At 33.0% G+C, this 22681-nt stretch overlaps 1 protein-coding gene and 1 long non-coding RNA gene across 3 annotated transcripts in view; one reads left to right on the forward strand and one right to left on the reverse strand.

Annotated features, from left to right (window-relative positions):
- The window catches only part of LOC123537827 (protein Wnt-6-like), a 61873-nt gene that overhangs the window by 13982 nt on the left and 25210 nt on the right, over nt 1-22681 (forward strand). For both annotated transcript variants that reach the window (XM_053530254.1, XM_045321671.2), the window contains exons 2-3: nt 10217-10296; nt 11160-13635. In XM_053530254.1, coding sequence (XP_053386229.1) covers nt 13562-13635 — 74 coding nt within the window. In that variant the 5' untranslated portion in view covers nt 10217-10296; nt 11160-13561. The remainder of the gene's footprint in view (nt 1-10216; nt 10297-11159; nt 13636-22681) is intronic.
- LOC123537828 (uncharacterized) overlaps nt 1-22681 on the reverse strand; it is a 43948-nt gene that overhangs the window by 7218 nt on the left and 14049 nt on the right. The window lies entirely within an intron of this gene.

The following is a 22681-nucleotide window of genomic DNA, read 5'->3' on the forward strand; positions in this document are numbered from 1 at the left end:
TTGTTGATTTGGCAGGCAGGATAGAAAATCAAATTTTATAAACACTCCAACTAAGATATGTTAAGTAATAAGCGTGAAGTGAACATAAATAAGTGTAAATGAGTAAATGTTAAAGTTTAAACAAATCTGTTACTCGACCAATGTAACCATCTTTGTGACATTACCTACGAAAAACGAAAAAAGACGTGTGCAAAAACCTTGACGAGAGATTTCAGAATAGCCATGTACAACCTCGTTAGCCTAGTAGTAGAACGCCCACTTAAAGTGCAGGAAGTCTTGGGTCTCGTCCTAAAATGTATCATACCAAGGACGTAAAATGTTACCCATAGCTCTTTGCTCGATGACCAGCAGCGTTAAAATGGGTTCCTCTTCCCTCATACCCTAGTGACAATGGATACTGTCAGGAATGAGGTGTGCGAATGATTAATATAAGTTGTAGAACTTGTTTCACAATTATCTTAAATAACTAGTATGGACTAAATACATAGATACATACACGCAAAGTCTTTAAAAAATCTCCAGGAGTTTAATTTATCATTTCATATACCAATTTTGATGAGAGATTTTCCTTTGGGAATTTTTGCTGGTTGGAGTAAATTGTAAATTGGCGATTTCGACTTAAAGAAAACTTTCATGTAATTTAAGCTGGCACATACATGAATATAGAAGAAATGTTAAGGTTTTTATTTTTGTTCGACATATTTATCCAAAAACTTGAATAGGAAATTTCATGTGGAAAATACATATTTGGCCATAAAATTTCATCTGCGTTGTAATATTCGTCTTTAAATTTGCGGGAAAAAAACCTTGTTAGTTATTTATTCATTCAAACAGAAGTAGAGATCATTTGGCTCAATTTATTTTATGGCATTTATCATTTACTAACGGTCCTGTTTGACATTATAAAATGATAATGTCTTTACTGTAACAAAAACCTTGCCCATCCAGTGCACCCAAGTATATGTATATCAGTCTATAATCTGATTAAACTGCTTTGGGTTTTACGGCAAAACAAAGGCATTAAAGCGTTAACGCTTGTATCGGCCTATTCATATACACTAAATGGTGTGCTATCAGTTAACCTCTTGAGATCTTGTCATTCAGATCTCATATCACCAGTATGAATTGGTTCAAAGATTTTCTCAGGTTTACACAAAGTGTATGACCCATTAATTGAAGACGTTGCTGTTTGATTTTAATTTGTTAAGTGTTTAACTAACCGTGTATAATATAATTAGGTTAAATTGCTTCCCTGCCTGACATAACCGCACGGAAGGATAACGCTATGCAAACCAAGCGGTTTTTGAAATATGAAAGAAATTTTATGGGTTGTAATATATCATTTCATATCTCAGATTTTCTGATAACCTTGGATGAGCAATGCACTTTTTATTTCAACTCCCCATGTAAAAAGGTTTATTGAAACATTTATTCATTTCATTTTTAAGCTTTATTTCATCTCTGTAGGCATTGTTATAAAGAAAACCATGCTACAGCAATGTCAGAGTCAACTAAAGCGCACCCCATACCACCTCTGTTCTAGATGTCATTGATTTAAATCCGGACAGCAGTGGAACCAACACTGCACTCCTTTGAAATGTCTCCTAACAGGTCCTTCACATTTTGCTTAAAGACCGGTCTTAATTATAAATGAAACGCTCACTCGTACGTTCTAAACTGCAATTCAAATCTAAAGGCTCAAAATTAAAGCCAACCAGCCATAAAATACAGCTGAAACTCAGTATCTCCATCTCCAAAGAATCCAGCATTTTACTTCGAGATAATCAGTATTCGCTTTTAAATGATAATTTATCACATGTTTGACGTCGCGGGAGTGAAATAAAGCCATTACATAAATTTGATAATACATTAGCGTAATAAACATTTGACGTCGACGTCGTTTAAAGTATCAGAGACGTTGGTCAAATTAACTTATTTATAATAGTTAAAGAAAGTAGAATTTTTTATGTTTCGGCTGGAAAAGCTGTGACTTTCCACATTGAATTTATTAAACGAGTTGAATAAAACTGATAAAATGCTCGGCAGAGCCTCGCATTTTATTATTTTATTCAACTCGTTTAATAAAGTCAATATAAAAAGACACCCGTATAATATTCTATATCTCTGCACATGGCAGGATAGTAAGAGGTTATGATCCGACCATTTTGAGGCACGCGGATTGGTCTGTCTTTTTGCAGTTTGAATTCATTTGACCAAACAGGTGAAATACTCTGTGATAAGCGGTTCTTAACCATTATCATGCTGGACACGATTGATTTTGCCTTTGTGACCAGTGCAGACCATGATCAGCCTGCATATCCGTGCAGTCTGAAAATGATCTGCACGGTTCGCCATTTAGTCATTATCTTTTTGGTATGCACCTCTTTCAACAGTTAATGGTACTGTCCAAATTGGAAGATGGACAAGTACATTATAGAAATTTAAGCAGGGTAAGGGTTAAATGCTCTCAGGGACTGTGTTTCTTCAGCCATTTATGGTGTTGAACTGCCTTGTGCAAACGTATTGAATACATGTGAATGTGGTTCCATCTATTTGTCTAATTAAGTGATCCCACTTGTTCCCATTATGTGGGTTATGGTTTGGGACGTTATGATGGATGATTAAGAGAGAAGATTGGTAATTATGGTAATCATTGTGCCTTTGCAACTGATCGTTCCTTTGCGGTGCCCGCAGAGGTCCTTCAGTTGTTTTGTTTTGTTGTTGAATTGTTTTACTTTGTTGTGAATGTCAATCATTTACACATCCATAAATACACTGCTGTAGGAATTTTATTCCTGGGAAGGCTGCGTTCTTTGAACTGTGCTATTTCTGTTTAGTACGTTTAAATAAATAAGGAAACCATGTAGGGGGGTTCACTTGATTCATCCAACATTATTTGTTATAGATTAAACAATTGTTTTATTTTCGCTAAGCAAATATTTGCGAACCAATAAAGTTGTGCACTTTCATTAGCAACACCTTCACAAGGATTACCATGTACTGAACATGAATTCTTGACAAAGAAAAGTATACAATAATGCCTTGAACGTACAACGCAACCGACTGCAATATATATACATTTGACAAATATAGTTATAAAGGGGGCTGCAGTCATTAAACGAGACTGTCCCTGATGGACATTTGTCTTGGTATTTATTTATTGAATTTATAAATTTTACAAACAAAATTTATACATTTTACCTAACAAAAATATGTCTCAAATTTCTCTTATTTTACCTTTCATACGTCTTGAAATATTACCTCTTACCCTGCTAAATTTCTATAATGAACTTGTCCATCTTTAAATTTAGACAGTATCATTTTTAGAACTGTTAAAAGGGGTGCTTAACAAACAGATACTAACTGAATTGCGAACAGTGCAGGCTGATCTTGGTCTGCATTTGTCGCAAAGGCAGAATCACTTGCCGCCAGCAGGCTAGGGGCTAAGAAAACAATTCTAAGTAGTTACGTTTTTATATTCATATCAAATGAAGTTATTAAACCGGTTGTGTTTCAAAACAAAACATGAAAATAATTTAAGGGGATTTGCAATAACTATGATAAGGTATTTACCAAAAAACGTTTCCTCATTAACCTCTAGTGACTGATACTTCTTTTACAAGGATGAAATTACGGTAGCAATTAACATATGTTAAAAATCAACGCATGTGATTCACAGCAATTTTATGATACCAAATTATTCTGTATAATCCTCCATATTCGTTTTTTATTGCAAATAACAACTTGTTTGTAGGAATTGGCCGTGAGTAATACCTTAAACTAGTGATCTATATGAAATAAATGTTGCCTAGTCATAAACTTGTCTGAGTACATTCATAGAAAACCTATCAAGCAAAATTATATGATTGTATCGGTGGATCGATAGATGAGAAAACAAGTGATTTCTCCTGAAAAAAAAGAAAGATATATCAGAACAAGATAGGCTTAAGTTCCGGAATGTTCCAAGAAACCAGCATGTGTCTACTGTTTTTTGTATCAGTTACTAATTGGTTATGAAATTTGGGATAGCCTGGTTTTTAGTTAATGTTTCGGTTTTTAGCATTATTCACTTCTTTCGGTTTCTAATGTGTACTATTCGATCAATGTTTTCAATGTAACTTTGTATATACTTTTGAATGTTAAATGTGGTCACTAATGTTGTTTCTGTTGCCTTTGTATATGACACTAACTGCCTCTGAAAATAGGAATTACTTTAGCTTAATATAATGTTTAGATTGCATTATTCTCTACATTATGTTAATATAATTCTAGTTAAAATTTTGAGTATAAGCTCTTTCTTTAAACTTGTTTTTGATATATAATCAATATCTGCTTCAAATGGAAATGCCGGTCCTACTTCAAAAAGTAAATAATTTCGTGTTCTAGTGTTTTATCTGACCAATTAGTTCTTCAAAATTTTGTTTCTTTAATTTGAAAATGTGTCCCTCAGAAATAATTCAAGTTTATATGCTTGCCATATGTATTTCGTATGATAGAGTTCATGTTGAATAATAAATATATAAAAATATAAAATGTGAGTCCTTAAATTCTGGAAGGGTCCCTATAGCATGTTTATCTGCTTATGCATTTAGAGATTTTTGAAATTGACTAGGGGTACGTTTGCTTTAGCTTTAATCAGTGTTCAGTTTCTGTGAAATAAAAAGAAGTGTATCATTGACAAATATATGTGTATCGTAATATAATTATAGTGAATATGAAAGTTTGTGCAGACCCGCCACATATTTCATATTGACCAACTTCAATTGTCAGCACCAGGTGTATGACAATCACTTTTGTCTCGGCATACTTGGAGTCAATGTTGTTGCGTATGTTAGGGTTTATAACTTTTATTTACTCTGTCCTGACCGGAACATGGTGGTTAGGTGCACCACAATCCGTTTTAAGCTCCCCAATGGTGGTTTTGCCGCCAACCACTCACTCCTAGGCGGTACCCCAATGTGTCAGTTTATTTGTTCGTTTTGTCCTAGTGTGTTTTCTTTGTGTGAGTGCATGTGATGGTCGCATGCACGTCCGCGTGCTAGTGGCTGCGTTTTGGAACGTGACTTCTCCTGTTGGGTATTCATTCTTGATTTTTTTTTTAAAGTTTTTATTGTTGGTCCTTTGGGGCCATTGATCCGCACAAAAGAGTTCCATATTAGGCGGCAATAGAGGGCGTGATAGGCGATGTACCTTTTAATTACCTTTCATGAACATACGCAGTTAAACCCAAAATTACTTGGTTGCCTCCTATGCTTCCAAATAAGGTCTTTATGCAGTTTATTATGTATTAAGTAACATGTATCACATCTTTAGACTGTCCAGTACCTTGTTCATATTCTTGTTTGGTGTATGTTTCTTAATAGACCTTATTGGACACATAGCTACATTACCGGCTGTATATATGTCTACGGTTCACAGTTTGCCTTAGCAGTCACATGTATTGAACAACCACTTGACTTTAACAGTCAGAAACGTGATCTTTTGCTCTTATTGCTATTGGACTCAAGCGCCCACCTGCCTTAAGCAGCCGCATTGTGTGTTTCCCTTGGCCAGCTGCTCAATACAGGTTTTACTTAAGAAATAATTTATAGCAAAAGAGTGCTTTAACACTATTTATGCACGATTGGCGGTTATACGTCGGGTGTAATAATTGCACGAGGGCGCAGTCCGAGTGAAATTATTTGTACGACGTATTACCGCCTGAGTGTATAAATAGTGTTAAAACACTCTTTTGGTATAATTTATTTCAATTCTAATATGTCCTTAATTTAAAACAGTAGATACAATATAGAAGCGCTCTTTCTTTGTTGCAACAAAATTTTTGACGTCACCGCACGTTAACGTGACGTCATTCTAGCGTAAGAGTGTTTTAACAGAGACAAGCATATTAAAATGCATAATATTACATGAAAAGAACACATATTGCCTTTTGATTTAATGATTTTTCATTCATTTTGGTCATCTTTTAACGCATTTATAGTTCCATAAAAGTGACAAATATAGTAAGTATTTTTACTGTGAAATTACCAAATATACTGTAACATGGTATAATTTCATGTGAATGAAATTTTATTTATATTTTATATTTGGGTTTTACGGCGCACCAACACAGTATAGGTTATATGGCGCCAAAACAGGACTACAAATTTTGGTTTCACATCTCATTTACATTGAAATAAAAACATGAGGTATGGAATCAAAATTTGCATACCTGCTGGATTCACAGAGTTACAGCAAAACCAAGTGTTATGACCCTATTAGTCGCCTCTTACGATCATGCAAGGCAGTAGTTCCAATTTTTTTCATACACAGATCGTCCCAGAACCACACGGGGCGCATAAAGTTTTATAGCCAAATGGAACGTTTAAGTGTACGACGGAATTCAATATCAAGGACTGATAAAACCATAAAGTTAACAACGAAAACTAGTCTTCCACCAATATTAATGGTTTTATATACGTGTATTTCATTTCAACGATTCACCGAAAAAAAAAATATTATGATTCTCGGTATTGAAAGAGACGTAGTTACTGATTAAAACAGATGATGGTTATAATAAGTTGTTTTCCATTTAAAATTGAAAAGCGTTTGTATTCGGGTATTAAAGGTATACGTCCTTAATTACAAAGCTTTATATGACATTGTTAAGTACCTATTCCTCCGTGTTGTATTGGTAAAGATGGTAAGAAAGGTTTTATTGCCGAGGCAAACCGGGTTTGATTCCCATTTCAGACATGTTTTTGTTTTGAATTAGCATTTTAATGTAGCTCTTGTGTTTAAAATATGACCAAACTTCAGTTAAAAAAAAAGATCATTTAGCCAAAGGCATGCCCTTTAATGAAATTCAAATGCTTTAATACTTGCTCATATTATTTTTTTTTAATTCTTTTTACTTTGGATTTAGCTTAAAAATTAGGTCATGACTTTTCATTTCTTATCCGAAGATTTGTATCATACTTTCACCTTCACTTATTAGTAGACATTTGTAAAGAAAAGTACATATTATACTTTTTTATTATACGAAAAGGTGTCAGTTAAGTCAAAAAGGGTAAAAAAAAGATGAACCAGATAGTGAACATGTGTCATGAATTATTCGTCAATATATCACAAACATCTAAAATAGTTTCTCCTACAAGTCGTACTAGTAATTTTCATTTTGAACTTGTATAAATTTCAATACATCAACAACATACTCTTGCTTAGGGGCAAAATACTGATTCATTTACTGCATTAATTTTTACTTCTTGACTGTTTTATCTTTTATCAAACTTTTAAGGTCAAAGTAAGAAATTCGTTACAACATCGCCCTGCATCTATAAACACGCGGTATGTTATGTAAAACAAAGGGATTAGCATAAAATGAAGACGAGGAAGAGTCCCCTTGCATTCATTGGCGAAAAACAGCCGTTACACATATACTAAAACGTGGTTTAGAGGCCCATTCGATGTGAATATATTCATTTTCATTAAACTGCAAAAGACCAAATTTGTTACACATATAGAAGATTCTATATGATTGGTTTTCAATTATGAATATATTAAACGAGTTGAATAAAATAATAAAATACGAGGCTCTGTCGAACATGTTATCAATTTTATTCAACGAGTTTAATAAATTCATTGTGGAAAGGCACAAATGAAACATTCTTTGTATCACATATCAGCTTTTCCTGTTTAAACGTCAACATTTCTCCGATCTATACCGATTATAGACCAAGTACATTCAACCAACATACGACGACAACGTCGAATCTCTATTACACTTGAGTCATACCAAAATATTGTAATGGATTCGTTTCACTCAAACGACGTGAACCATGTGATAAATTGCAAATATTTCTTGTTTAAACGTAAGATAGACATACCTTCCACTGAAAGATTCCCAGTGTAATATTTGCACGTGTTGCATAGCCGCGTATGAAGGTTGGTGTTAACGCATAAAACAAAGATTAAGCATACATGTAAAAAAATTCGTGGTGTGTTTTCAATTGTTTTGCTATCTTAAATGCGCATTTTCACACGCAACGACGTGACGTCACAGCATTTATATTACAAAGGAAAATATTTCTTAGGTGTTTCATGTTCTTCCACGAATTTATATATACTTTAAAATCTGTATCAAACTCCACTTTTGATCACAGAAAGAAAAAAAGAAACAAATTATTTGTGATGTTCTTATGGAATAAGCCTTTTTAGGGTATGATATACCAGTATATTCCGAAAACAATTAAAATTGTGATATAAAATTATTGTCATTTTGTCTGCAGCAAAAATAACAATTCATTCCCCGCCGCCATTCCCATAAAAAGATGTTATAGTTAATTCCTCAAGTCGAAAAATGAATCTATCCTTTGGAGTCATAGATTAAAGCTAAACCAAATATAGCAGACATGGTTACACTGAGTCTGTTCATGAGAGATAGTGAAAAGGCCAACTTCCCTACACCTTGCACTGGCTTCAGAGCAACTCTGTTATAAAACACCATTGAATGGACTCTATGATCTAAAAATACCAGAAATAGTTATTGTAAGTGGAAAAGTTTCACGGTAGACACACGGCACTTGATGAATGCTCAATATACTCCTACCCATTTGGTTATAAGACGTCGTTTAACTTGCTGATTGTTTTTCTACGTACTTCGGTTATTACATGTACAAATGTATTTTCTTTGCTCAATGTTTTCCAGTGCACTTGTGTTATTAGCAGTACATTTTCCTTTCTCGTTGTATTCCTTTTATGGTAATTATATTTAAACCTTTGATTTTAAGGCTATTTCTGTTCTTACCTCTAAGTGTTTATAAAGCTTGATTCAATTTTAAACTGAATGAGTTTATTCTGTTTATAAGTTATATTTTCGTTTGTTAATATGTTCCTTACATGTCGTGTCATTGTAGTTTGACCTTATTGAGCTCTTTCCTATTATCAGATATATCGTTAAATGTTTTGACAGGTATGTGATGGGCAACTAATGACCCCTCCTGCGAGTAAAATAAACATCTTTATCAAGTAAATTAGTGAAATATGCATGCTCTATGTGATAGTAACAAACATTTGTACATTGTATACTATGGTTAAGTTCAACATTACATATGTTTAAATATTTTTGTTTTTAAAAAGTATTTATTGTGGAATAGAAAGTGTAACAACCTGACAACTATTTGAATTTTTACTGTAACATTTTGTCTTATGTATTTGAATATTTTGGATAATGAAGTGCATTAAAATCTCTCGTGATTTACAAACAGAACATTAATTTCAGGTAGGTGATACTTCTTAAAGAGAACACTAAATAAGATCTGTATGTTCTATATGGATCTTATAAAACATGTATATGATTTAATTAGATATAATGCAACAGTACCTGCCATGTAGCACGACATATGCTTTAATTTTAGAGATATCTAATGCACATTTTTAATTAAAATAATTCAAAGATATTTACTTCAAATCTAGGAAAAAATCCTCATCAAATGTATTTAACCTTACTAAATATAGAAATTTGTTGTGTCTGTGGAATTACATGACATGCAACCACAGTCGTTCGGTAAAAAAACTTCCAGTCTTTTAGTAAAAGACTTTTGTGTAAAAGTACACATTTACACAGTTTTTAGCTATACATGTATCAAGAATGTAAAAATTTAAAGCCTAATACATGGTATTGTTAAAACACACGAACTTGGGAATTGTACGTTTATATAACCTGTTTGGAATCTTAAAATGCAACCAAGAAATATTTTTGCATATGTACATACACAATGTCATTGTAATCTTGAATAAGATCCACAAGAAGGACGTTTGGAATCTTAGAATGCAACCAAGAAAAATAATACCAATAGCAGACTCAGTTTAATTGAGCCTGTTCATGAGAGGTAATGAAAAGCGCTATAACCCTCACGCAAACTAGCACCGGCTTAAGCGAGCTATTGAATGAATAACGTGATCCCAAAGACCCTAGAAATTGTTAAATAAACTGAATACAAATACGTGGAAACCTTATACGACCGTCATACTGCACTTACAGACTGCTGTTGTGATAGTTAATAAAATCTATATGAAGGGTCTTTTGAAGCATATAATGCAATCAAGCAAAATAATACAGACTCTGTCTGATTGAGCCTGTTCATGACAGGTAATACAAATTGCTTCACACCTCATAATCCAAGCGCCGTTGCATTTGAGTAACATTTTGAGTTGTTTTCCTCTTTCTTTTTTGCAGAAAGCCATAAATTTGGAATTTAGGATCAGATAGTGGTTTCCATTTATAAAGCTTACCAGAAACTCGAACAAAATTTCTATGTAAGTATTTTTTTTTTATCTTACTTTTTGATTGAATTTAACCTACAGATACTTCATGGTTTATTCTGCTTTATGGCTATACATCTTAAGAAAGGAATGACATAATAAAGACTTTAGCATTATATCTATCTTAAAGAATAAAACATTACTATTTTTCAGTATGATTTGGTTCATTTGTTACTGTTAAATATTGTACAGCAGGGCCTCTTTAATGTTGTCAATAGCAATAATTTTTGACAAGTGAAGGTGTGGGTATATCGGAAGATCATCAAGATCAAACGTTCGATACATACAACATTTCTTTTAATATCTCCTTAAGGCGATATCCCTAATTACATTTTTAACAAACTTGGATGCAGTCAGCCGTCAGGCTATGAAACTAAGTGCGGATGGATTGATAATTTATGGGTTGGGGTGTATTATTTTTTTTATTAAAATAAATCCTACTAATAACCTGATTAAGTGCAGCTATTTAAAAAGCTGCTTTGATTTTTGTTTCAAACACAGAAGTAATAAATCATTGGTTTAGGTTGATTACTTCTGTAAATAACCTTATGGTGAGGTTGCACATAGATGACACAAGACTACTACACCCCTGGGTACGTCAGCGGTTAATGTTAAATGCGAATTGAATAGAACGCATCAAAAAATAAGACCTACGTTTAATTTTAAGGTATGCTGTCTCAAATCTTTTTAAAATTGTTACTATACAAGAATGCAATTAAATGACAGCCCGATACTATTTTCATGTTCGATGCATTGCGGATTTGGCTCTACAAAATGCAAAAGCGATTTTATTTCTATTTAACATATTTACAGTTAATTTAATTCAATCAAATTCGCTTTCTACGTTTTGGTTACAGATTTTCCTTTCATGTTGGGGAAGATTGTGTTTCGGGAACATCTGCAAGGAGTGAATGAGGTGTAACTTTGTCTAACAAGAGACAAAATTGTGTCTAGGTAGATTTAGGGATTAAGAGATAAACGGGTGAATATTTTTCTGTCTGAATTCCGTAACAATTTGTTGCGAAATGACATGAAATGATGGGAATATTACACTGTTAAGTTTATGAATGGATATGATTGGTAATAGTTTACTAATTGATTTTGAAGTGTTTATCTCTGAAATGCATAAGTGAGCAGACATTTTCATGACTATGAATGTTGTTAAATATACAGAAGAAATATATAAATCTGATAATGGCGTAATATTACACTATATTCTTAATGGAATAAGAGGAAATCGTTATAAAGTTTTACTTTGAAATTATTGCTTATTCAGAAATATCAGATTTGTGCGGAGACTTTAATTTACCATTTAGGTGGATGTAAAGACATTGTGTAAATATTACTCATGCGTCTTTGGATAAATATAAAATGCTAGGAGTCAGAAGACATATCATCGTCGGAATAAGGATAGGATATGAACTATCATACACCATTAGAATGTACTATATTTTATCCTCTAGCACCGAAGGATGCAAAGTTTTGTATTCGGCAACGCATTTGGATAATTTAAAAACACACATTCTCTGAAATAGTAGACAGCATAGACACAAACATCACACAAAAGATATAAGTTTTGAATTCTTGGAAAATGAATCAAGGAGTTATTTCAGATTTTATATAAGACAGACGCATAGAAATTCTTCTCCAAATCAGGATTATACCGGACAAAAGTGAAACAATGTTGTTTTGAAAGGAGATAACTATTTATCACTGGAATTTAAACCGTATTAACATATATAAAAGTCAGAAAGTACGCAATTAGAATATATGGATCAGAGGATAGCATGATTCAAAGTACCTGATATACTTTGTCGAAGCAAACTAATTTCACATCTATAACCAAAGCAATATTTCGCTAAATATAAGGTTTATAAAATTTTATGTGGAGATCAATAACCACCTGAGCACATACCAAATCTAAGTCTAGAACACAAATTAGATCTACGTAAATAAATCTTCCCATTTGCTCCGAGACAGGTCGCTGTTGGAGGCAAGCTTTAGGACTACATGATAGGAATTAGTGCTTTTATTAATGGTCTACTTAAATTCGACGATCAAAACTGCAGCAGAATTTTCAAGAAAAAAAGTAGCTCATGCTTTATAAGTTGTCTAAGCCAATGCTGTCTTGGCCCGGTGTCAATTTAAGCAGGAGCATCTTCCCCGCACTAGGTGACCCGTATAAAGATTAGGTGGGATACTTTCTAAATTACACTGTCATGATTGTTTCAGATTTAATTCACACCTTATTTTTACACGCAATAAAAGCATGTAGAAGCAAAGCAGTGGCTGAATCAGGTTTTGTTTTGAAATAAATAGTGAATTTCAAAAAGCAAATCTGATACATCAGAAGACTTATTTGAATATAATTTGTTATACTTTTCCTGCAAGGCTATCGGATACATAGTAGACATATGACGCATTCTGTTTAAAAAAGGAGTAACTTGAATTAGATATATTTCATTTGCTAGTGTACATTTTGTTTGACATGGACGCAGATAGGGGAGAAAGAATCTTTTTCACGTGCAGGAAATTGTAATTCAGTAATTGCGTCCAATGACTTAAAGTGTCTGATGTTAATACAATATGACGTCTGCCAGTCAAAACATTGGAACTATGGACGATTTTGAATTATCGTTTTAGGGAATATCTTATCGTAGATTTTACCCACCTGTTAATAGCATTTACCTACAAGCGTTTTGTTTTTTCTGTGTGGTTACCGTTTAAATTTATCATTAATGTGTGTTGGAAAAAGTTGACACGCGAGAGGCACTTGATTTTTAATGTTACATTTGGTGGTCTCAAAAGTGGTTTTGGCACAGCTTCGATGAAGGAATGTAACACGGAACAGAAGAACTGCCTGCAATACCCCTCAAGTGGCAATAGACAATGGAAACGTTTTCCAAAACTATATGATATATAAATAAATGAATAGAAACTTATGATATATTATGTTATGAATAGAAACTTATGATATATTATGACAGTTACTGAAGCAATCAATGTAAATAGTTGTACAGATTTCCAAAGTGGAGACACAAAGTGTTAGGAATGTAATGAGAAAGATCATTCTGTAATTGTGCAAAAAAAAAATCAAGAGGTTGAATATTATCAGTGTGTGAGGTTATTGAAAAAAATAAGGATTACAATAGATGGAGACATGATGGAAAATATGTAATAAAAATGATTGGTGAAATTCTTTCTCATCTACTTGGACAAAAAACTTATATCAGACAAAACACTATAGTGAAGTGTTAAAATGAGAAAACAAGGTTTCTATGTATGTCTATACTTCTACTTGATGTTTCCCGCCAATATAATTGGACTGTGGTGGTAAGTATATCTATCTTCTATATCATTAAGTTTTGACAGTTAATATCAAAATAACTTCATATTTTCACTTTATTAAATATATCGAATTTTTCCCTATATAACAGTATATTGACCGCATATTGTTTACAATATGTCGTATTTTTTCGTCTATAAAGCAGAATATTTAGTATTTTCTTCTATAAAACAGTATATTGACCGCATATTGTTTTCAAAATGTCGTATTTTCTTCTATAAAACAGTATATTGACCGCATATTGTTTCCAATGTGTCGTATTTTCTTCTATAATACAGTGTATTGACCGCATATTGTTTTAATGTCCAGTAACATTATCATCTACATGCTCACTTGTTTCCTGACACCGTTACGGCTTTCATTTACTCGTAGGAATAACATAAGCATAATAATACAAATAATAATGATAATAATATTTTTTTTGAAACATTTAATATTTTATTTGTCCCATGTTTGTCATTTCTTGGTATAATATAGCAAATTATACATTGCACGGAGGTCCAATTGCAGATAGTGAGCAGCCGTATTACTGGAAACAGGTCTTGTGTAACTGTCTGTTAACTCCAATATAGATCTCAGTGTCATGTGTTATTTATTAATTGATTAAGATAGATGGCTGTGATATATATGAGTCACTTGTGTAGTGTAGTCTGGGTCTAGGAAAAACATTACAGGTGTCCAATTAGGAGGCAAGTGCGATACTCGATCGTTCTTAAAATCTTTTACGGACGGCTTAAAATCGCGACATCAAAGGCAATATTCATAATAAATTGTAGACAGTTTTAATTGATAAAAGTAAGTAATGTAAAAAAAATGCCTTTCAAGAAAATGTAAAGGTATATGTCTACTCGTAAAGCATTTGTAACATTTATAATAACTAACTTAAAACTAATGTGTTAATGAGGGACTTAGATTTAAATAATCGTATAAAAGGCTGATATACAATATTTTAAGGTTTTGATTTGGGGAGACCGTGCGTTTCTCTATAGTTTTGCCTACTGGACATATGTTCCTGGACTTGTTATCGTTATTATTATCAATTTCTTTTAGGCCCGAATATACAGGTTAATAAGAATTATTGTTGTTATTACTTCTGGTCGTTCCGGATCATAGAGTCAATTCATTGGTCATTTATGAAACAGAAGAGTTCCGCTTAAGCCGGTGCTAGGGGCGTGAGCGGTGTTGCGTGTTCATAACCACTCATGACTGATCTAAACCGAGTCCGCTATTATTTTGCTTGGACATGTTATATGCTATAAAAGGATTTTCTTACAGGTTTATATTACATGTAAAAGCACTATAAGTTTGAATTCCTGCGTAGTACCAAGATAAACGTAGAATATCAAAATTACTGCTTCGTCATTCTACAGTTCATTAGAATTCAGTCTTCGTAATGATACACGAGCTTCCCTGCAAAAAAAAAGGTTTATATCAACTTAAGGATACTAAAATCTCCCCTGGACTGTCTCAACAAATGAATTGCTGTTTAGTATAAAACCGCGTCTGGCCTTATGTATGATTTGGTCATATTGAAATATTTATATAACTTATGACGAAAATGTCTTTTATGTATTCAAAGTTTCACCGCGACAGACGAGTAACAATGTTATATCAACATGACCCATATAATTTACTGTGAAACTGGTGGATTCTCTATGGTTATGTTACTGTCGTAAACGACAAAAATTAAAATTAAAATGACTATTGTCTGAACAGTGGCTTTTATTACGTGTATTAGACTCCATAACCTCAGACCCCATATCTAAATTCTATTTTTTGTTCTTCTTATTGTTTTCTCAATAAGCGCAAGCCCTGTTATTCTAACTGGGGACCATACGCCGATAATTATGGAATTGTTTGTTTGTTTGTTTGTTTGTTTTGGGTTTAAAGCCGTTTCTCAACAGTATTTCAGTCATGTAACGGCGGGCAGTTACCTAACTAGTGTTCCTGGATTCTGTACCAGTACAAACCTGTTCTCCGCAAGTAAATTGCACTCCGTGTATCAATGAAGGTTCCATGCGGATGTCTCTGCTTTCGGTACTTTTATATATATGGGTTGATTGTTGATGAATACTGTTTGTTTATTTTTTAAATTTTACACATTTAAAGTTCTGAGATATATTCTTAAAAATACAAAGTTTATACATTGACTTTTTAAAGTACCAGAAAATAAGTACATTCGAATCAAGTTAAACTATATTTAAAATTTTCTGTGACATCATCAATTAATTAAAAAGTTGAAAAGATTTATGCGGAAACATAGTCCTAAAACTTCTAAAATTTTCGGTCATTCTCTCAGCTAATAACGTTTTCCTGTTAGTTCACTTTTCGATGTAACGTGTAAAAAAGTTTGAATACCGTTTTATGCACATGTCAAGTATCACACTTTCTCTTAGATGTTTAAAAGGCGTTCAGTATATATTAGCGGTGTTTTTATGACAAGTAGCCTAAGAATATATTCATACACATTCATATCGTGGAAGGCTACGGAATGCCTTCATAGAATACCATCTCTTAAAACGACATAAAAAAAGTCAAATAACTGTCTGGATATACAAAATTCAGAATGCACAAGAGCAGATTGACTCCACTTAATTCATACCGGAACAGTATTCATACACTGAAGTGGAAATTTATCCATCTAATCGCGTTTTGTCGCCATCCGGTTTAAAGTCCCACTGTTACTGTCTAAAGGTAATTTGTAGAAAACCCTGCCATGATTTATTTATAGTAAATTTGTTTAAAAGTAAATTTGTACCAAACTGATTTACTATCCAGTACTGATGTACCTTTGCGGCACAGAGACGGGAGGGTTGAAATTAAGTATTGTTATTAATGTTAAAGTAGGTTGGTAACTCCTGTCCAAAGGGTGTATTTTAATCATAGGTTGAACCTATGGGGGAAATGCAGAACAGAATATGGATTCTGTTTTGATTTGTTATCAGTACATCATCATATACATAAAATATGCAGTTGAAAATGATATCGTAGTTAATAAAGCGTACATGTATTTGAGGATGAAAATAATATATATTTAAAGTTTCAAACACTTATTTTATAAATGGTTGGAAACAAACTCATGATCCCTGCAAAATTCAAAGCGACCTAATTAAACACCTACATCAGTTTTATCAAAAACTCAAAAGATATTTGAAACTTTATCGAAAGAGTGATGTCAATGATTTTCATGTTTCTCCGTGAATTGCATTAAACTGAAAATTCATTACATGTGAACAAAAAAGGGGATAAAAAACAAGGATATATATCACACAGGGAATGCAAAGTTTCAAAAACGCAGCCTCCCCAAAACGAAACCGACAGCACGCAGATATGCACATTTATAACACATACACTCACATAAAAAAAAACCCACGAGGACAAAACAAACCAATAAAGGAACACAGTGGGGCATCGCCTTGGAGCGGTCAGTGGCAAAAACACAACTGGGGAGCTTAAACCGGTTCATGGTGCACACCCATCCTCACTCTTACCCTGTCATTAGATAATAATAATAATAATAATAATAATAATAATAATAATAATACTTATAGTAAAGTAATGCAGGTTTATTTAAACAACTTCCGCTGGATAACATGACGCTCTTTAAGCAGGTCATTCTGTCAAAATAAACTATATTTGGTCATAGCAAACATGTTTTCTAATTCCCTATAAATATATTGAAAAACTCCTATGAGTTGTCAAGACTTAGAACAGTTTTTTTCCTAGACTAATATTTTGTCTAATTATGATAACTGTTTTAGTTTTAGAGAAGAAAATCTAGAAGCAAATCCTTTGAAAACATAAAACGCAGTCAAGAGAAAAAACAGCCGACTCGGTTTGAATGAGTCTGTCCAACAGAGGTAATGAAATGTGCAACGCACGAAACCACCCCCTAACATCTGTAGAAGAATATAATGCAGACAACTACAATATTAAGTAGCGAATTCGGATTGCTTGATTACGAGAGAGGCAATGAAAAGTGCAACGCAAAACTCAAGTCCTCTAGCAAAAAAAGTAGGAACCGGGGTATTTTGGAAAGTTCCTTTTCTACTAGATGTGCGCCTTATAAAGTTCCATATATTTGATATCAGATTTTAACACTCTTAACCCTTAGCATGCTGGCGGCAGATGATTCTGCCTTTGCGACCAGTGCAGACCAAGATCAGCCTGCACATCCGTGCAGTCTGATCATGGTCTGCACTGTTCGCTATTCAGTCAGTAAATTTTCAGTGAAAACCCCTTTGAGTAATAAGTGGTACTGTCCAAATTGAAAGATGGACCAGTCCATTACAGAAATATAGGGTTAAATAGCATGCATTTCGTCTGTTTAAAAGACATCTTACATACCCATTCTTCGTATTGATATAGGGGTGGGAGGCGCGTCCGATAAAATTATGATTTAGTTGCTGTAGCTAAGAAGATTTGGTACAATTCTAATTTTTGTTTCGAAAGAGAGGCTGGAAGGAGGAACTATTTTAGGGAAAAAATTGAAGAACAGAAATGAGTGAGTAATACGCAAGCTTATTGCTTGATTGATTGACTTATAGGCATTCACAATATACAAATATGAAATATATACAAATAGGCAGACGACAATAATCGCCGTCCTATCAGACTCGCAATTTATATTTGCAGAAAAATAATCTTATATTTTTGCTTAAATATCCCATAAAATGATTGCAAAGAACGCCTGGAATAAAACAGCTGATGATCTTTTTAAATATATATGAATACCTTTTATTCAGTTATGTATCAAATATTTAATCTATTATGTAATTTTGAAACCAAAATTCAACGGAAACTAGGGTAATAGCATTTTGTATTTATTACATGCATAAAATGTTGATTTCTGCTCAACTCGTGGTCAGAGGTTATGGATGGCAGCTACCATTTCTACTACTGTTCATGGACAGGCTCAATCAAACCGAGCCTTCAACTTTTTTGCAATGTTGGGCGACATATGGCTTCACACTTTTTCCTATTTCTTTAAGCATGATACTAGGGTAGCAACTAAATTTTTAACATTTTGTATTTAATTTATATTTCAGACAAAACACACGCCATTAACGATAGTTTCGTGTAAAAGCTGCACGTTGTATATGTACAGTACCGTCAGACAAATATAACATAATCATGTTAAAAGCGTGATTTGATAGAACACTGTCTTACCTTAGACTCTGGCAAGTGATTTTGACATGCTGTTGAGCTAATTTCCGACCAAATTGAAAATTCATGTCTTAGTGGAAGGGTTCTAATTACACATGAGTTAGTAAAACCTCGACCAATACCTTAGACTTACTTTTGTTTTGTTTTTTTAGCAACTTGGGTCATAGAGCCCATTCCAGTTTATGAATAATAGAGTTCTGTTCAAGCCTGCGTAAACAAGCATGGGAGGGTATTGCACATTTCGTTACCTCTAATTCAATCCAAGTGTGCTATTACTTTGCTTGGTTGAATTCTTTGATTCAAAAGGATCTTCTTGCGGCTTTATTCTTTTTAAAACTAGAAATAGGTAGTATTATTTAAAAAATAATTTATAGCAAAAGTGTGCTTTAACACTATTTATGCACGATGGGCGGTTATACGTCGGGCGTAATGATTTCACGAGGGCGCAGCCCGAGTGAAATTATTTGTGCGACGTATTACCGTCCGAGTGCATAAATAGTGTTAAAACACGGTTTTGCTGTAAATTATTTCGATTCTAATATGCCTTTAATCTAAAACAGTAGATAAAATATAGAAGCGCTCTTTCTTGGTCGCAATAAAAACTTTGACGTCACCGCACGTTAACGTGACGTCATTTTATCGTAAGAGTGTTTTAACAAAGACAAGAATATTAGAATAATTGTTTGGTAATAAGTGACACACGCGGAACTGAAGATGAGGACGGGAGCAGATTGTAGCCGTCCACTTTTATAATATTCAATGTTACTATATATAGGCATAATTCACGTGAATAACGTGATAAATTAATAGAGAGACCCGAAGTGCAAAATAGAATTGATATACAAACGCAGCAAAAATGCGAACAAATTCTAATTAAAATAATATCTAATAAATCTATATGAAATGTAAATGAAGTAATAATTCAAAACTGTGATAAGTTAAACCTCTTATTCATAAAAGTTCTGAAGAAAAACATAATACCTAAAAAAGACTTTCCATGTGCTTCTATTAGCTATATAAACATTTGACATATAACCATACGACTGCAGTGTAACATAATGCATACAAAGTGATTTATTACCAGCAGAGTTCGAAAACAGTATTGATGAAATTATAAAGCTGCAGCTGAGAGTTCTTATTTATGTTGAAGTTGTACTTGTCAGAAAACCTTAGGTCTTTGAGAAAGTAATATTGTCTCCTAAATACATTGCAAAACTGACTTATCTCATACGACTATGACGTCAATCGTTAAAAATTAAATCATCACCTCCATAACCTAGTGATGGAGAGTCCGCTTCGAGTGCGGGGCGTCGGGGTTCGATCCTTTGTTGTGTCATACTAAAGATATGAAGAATGGTACCAGCAGATCCCTTGCTTGACACTCATCGTGGCGATAATTTCCATCAGAAATGAGGTACAGAGAGTGATTAATACATGTCATGGAACTTGTTTCACAATTGCCTTAAATGAATTAGTATAAACTAATTGGATTTTCAAATATTTGTACAACATTATCACAGGAAGATATTTAGTCTCTTTCGTTTCCTATAACCTAATGCCAGCCCACAATAGTACGTTTGAAATTACATGTATAAAATAAAACAAAAAGTTAGTAGATCTATTTTATGTCTAATGATAACAAAGGTCACTGCCATTGCAGATTAACCTGTAGCCTGCTAAATTTCTAAAATGGACTGGTCCATCATTCCATTTGAGCAATACCGTTCATTATTTAAAGGGATGTTCACTGAAAATTTGCTGACTGAATAGCGAACAATGCAGACCATAATCAGCCTGCACAGACGTGCAGCCTGATCTTGGTCTGCACTGGTCGCAAAAGCAGAATCACTTGCTCACAGCAGGCTTAAGGTTAAGATAATATAGTTTTGATAATGCGAAATTTTCAAGTAGTTAATGTACGAAGTTTAAACAAAAGGTGAATGATCTTACTTGGCAGATATCTTTGTAAATTATGAAATTATAGTTTTTAAAATGCGAAATTTTTCAAATAGTTAAATATGTTTCTTCAAGTCTAGTTTAAACAAATGGTGTGTAATCATACTTGGCAGTGATCAAAAAACAAAACTGAAATATTACTGTTTTCTTTTGCATTGAAAAGTCATACAGAGCGTACAAAAAGTATTCGAAAATTAAAATATCTTATCTTCGTTAACATAAGTTTGAAAGTATAAATTGTATGTTAACACGATCAATCGATAAAATTATTCAAAAGCCAGGCAAAATCAAAACACTTTACTTAACTGTTACATAAGTTACATTACATTGTAACATATTTCCTATCTGTCAAAACATAAATTGTGGAAGAAACATTAAATAACACATGCTATTATATTATATCAACTTTTTCTTTTGATGGTTTTAATATGACTAATCAAAACTGTAAGAAGATTCGTAGGAAAAATAGAATGCAATCAAGGAAAATAATAGCGAACGAATTCCTTATAATAGCTGCAGCTTAATGAAACTTTATATACATGAACATGGACTGGACTCCTTGATCCCAAAGAACCAGACAATAAAGCAACACTTGGTCAAGAAAGATATTAACAAGAAGGATTGAGAATAATTGTAATGTAATGTTCAACATTTCTCAGATCCCTTGCATCGGCTGAAGTGGAACTCTTAACACATAAACAAGGACTGGACACCATTATCCCAAAGAACTAGAATATACAATAAAAGATATTCAGAAAGATATTAACAAAATCAAACATATTTGGAAGTACTTCTTACGAGATGGGCCCCTTGTAATGGCTTAAGCGGAATGCTATTTAACAAATCCTAAATATGATATATAGCATGCTGCCGTACATTTCAAAAGGCCAAATTGTGGTACTAATAACTTTAACGTTCTCAATCTCTTAACTTGGCAACGCGTTTTAAACTATAAGCTTCAGTGTCCTTGTATACGCACATATTTTACATAGATACAAAACTTATCAATGTAAATTTATTGTGTCCTTTGCCCTTAATCCTTAAATCTGTTTTGAGTCATAAGCAAATAGAATTTTATTACACAGTGAAAAATTAAAATTAAAAAAAAAAATTGTAAAAATGAAGTGACCACTTTAAAAAGTTATGTAAGCAGAAGCCAGGATTCGAACATACATTATGACGGCGGCAGAGTCTAGCAACTTTATATTCAAAAATCAACCAGTTGCATTACCACAAAACCTTGCACAAACAATTCTAATTACCATGGACATGATAGCGTCAGCATGTTGAGAAAATCTCAGTTAAACAAACAATATGTGAACAAATTTCTTTGGTATGTACATTTATAAAACTGATATATATCTTCACTAGGTGGCAAGCGTGATCAACCATCTTGTATGGTAAACACTTAAACCAACTGAACTGCATAAAATAGTATGTATAATTTCTACTTTCGCGTTCCTGAATCTATTCATGCCATTCTCTTTGATGTTAAATGTGAAAAATAATAAAAAATAAAAATCTCAAAATGCAATATTTTCTCATATGAAAGTATTAAATCTATAGTTGAATGATTGTCAATATTTAACCGTTTTTGTAATAACATTTGATCATAAACTGCCTTGCTTGCTATTTCACCACGATGGGAGTTAATTTGTTTAAACGATACAACAGAATAGAACATCAAGGCAAAATAAGATAAATGATTAAATCTTATTTAATAAAATAAAAGCAAATTTTAAAGAGAATATAAGGACAAAAGATGCAGTAGGATGAACCAAGCTTCAAAAAAGGCAGCTTCCATGAAACAAAACCCTAAAGAAGTGTATTTGTGGAAATTTACTCAAAACTACATGGCCAAAACTACAAAACGACATGGCCAAAGTAAACCCAGTCAGACAACAAATACCA

Source organism: Mercenaria mercenaria, chromosome 18 (genome assembly GCF_021730395.1).
Source record: "Mercenaria mercenaria strain notata chromosome 18, MADL_Memer_1, whole genome shotgun sequence".
Classification (NCBI taxonomy): Eukaryota; Metazoa; Mollusca; class Bivalvia; order Venerida; family Veneridae; genus Mercenaria; species Mercenaria mercenaria.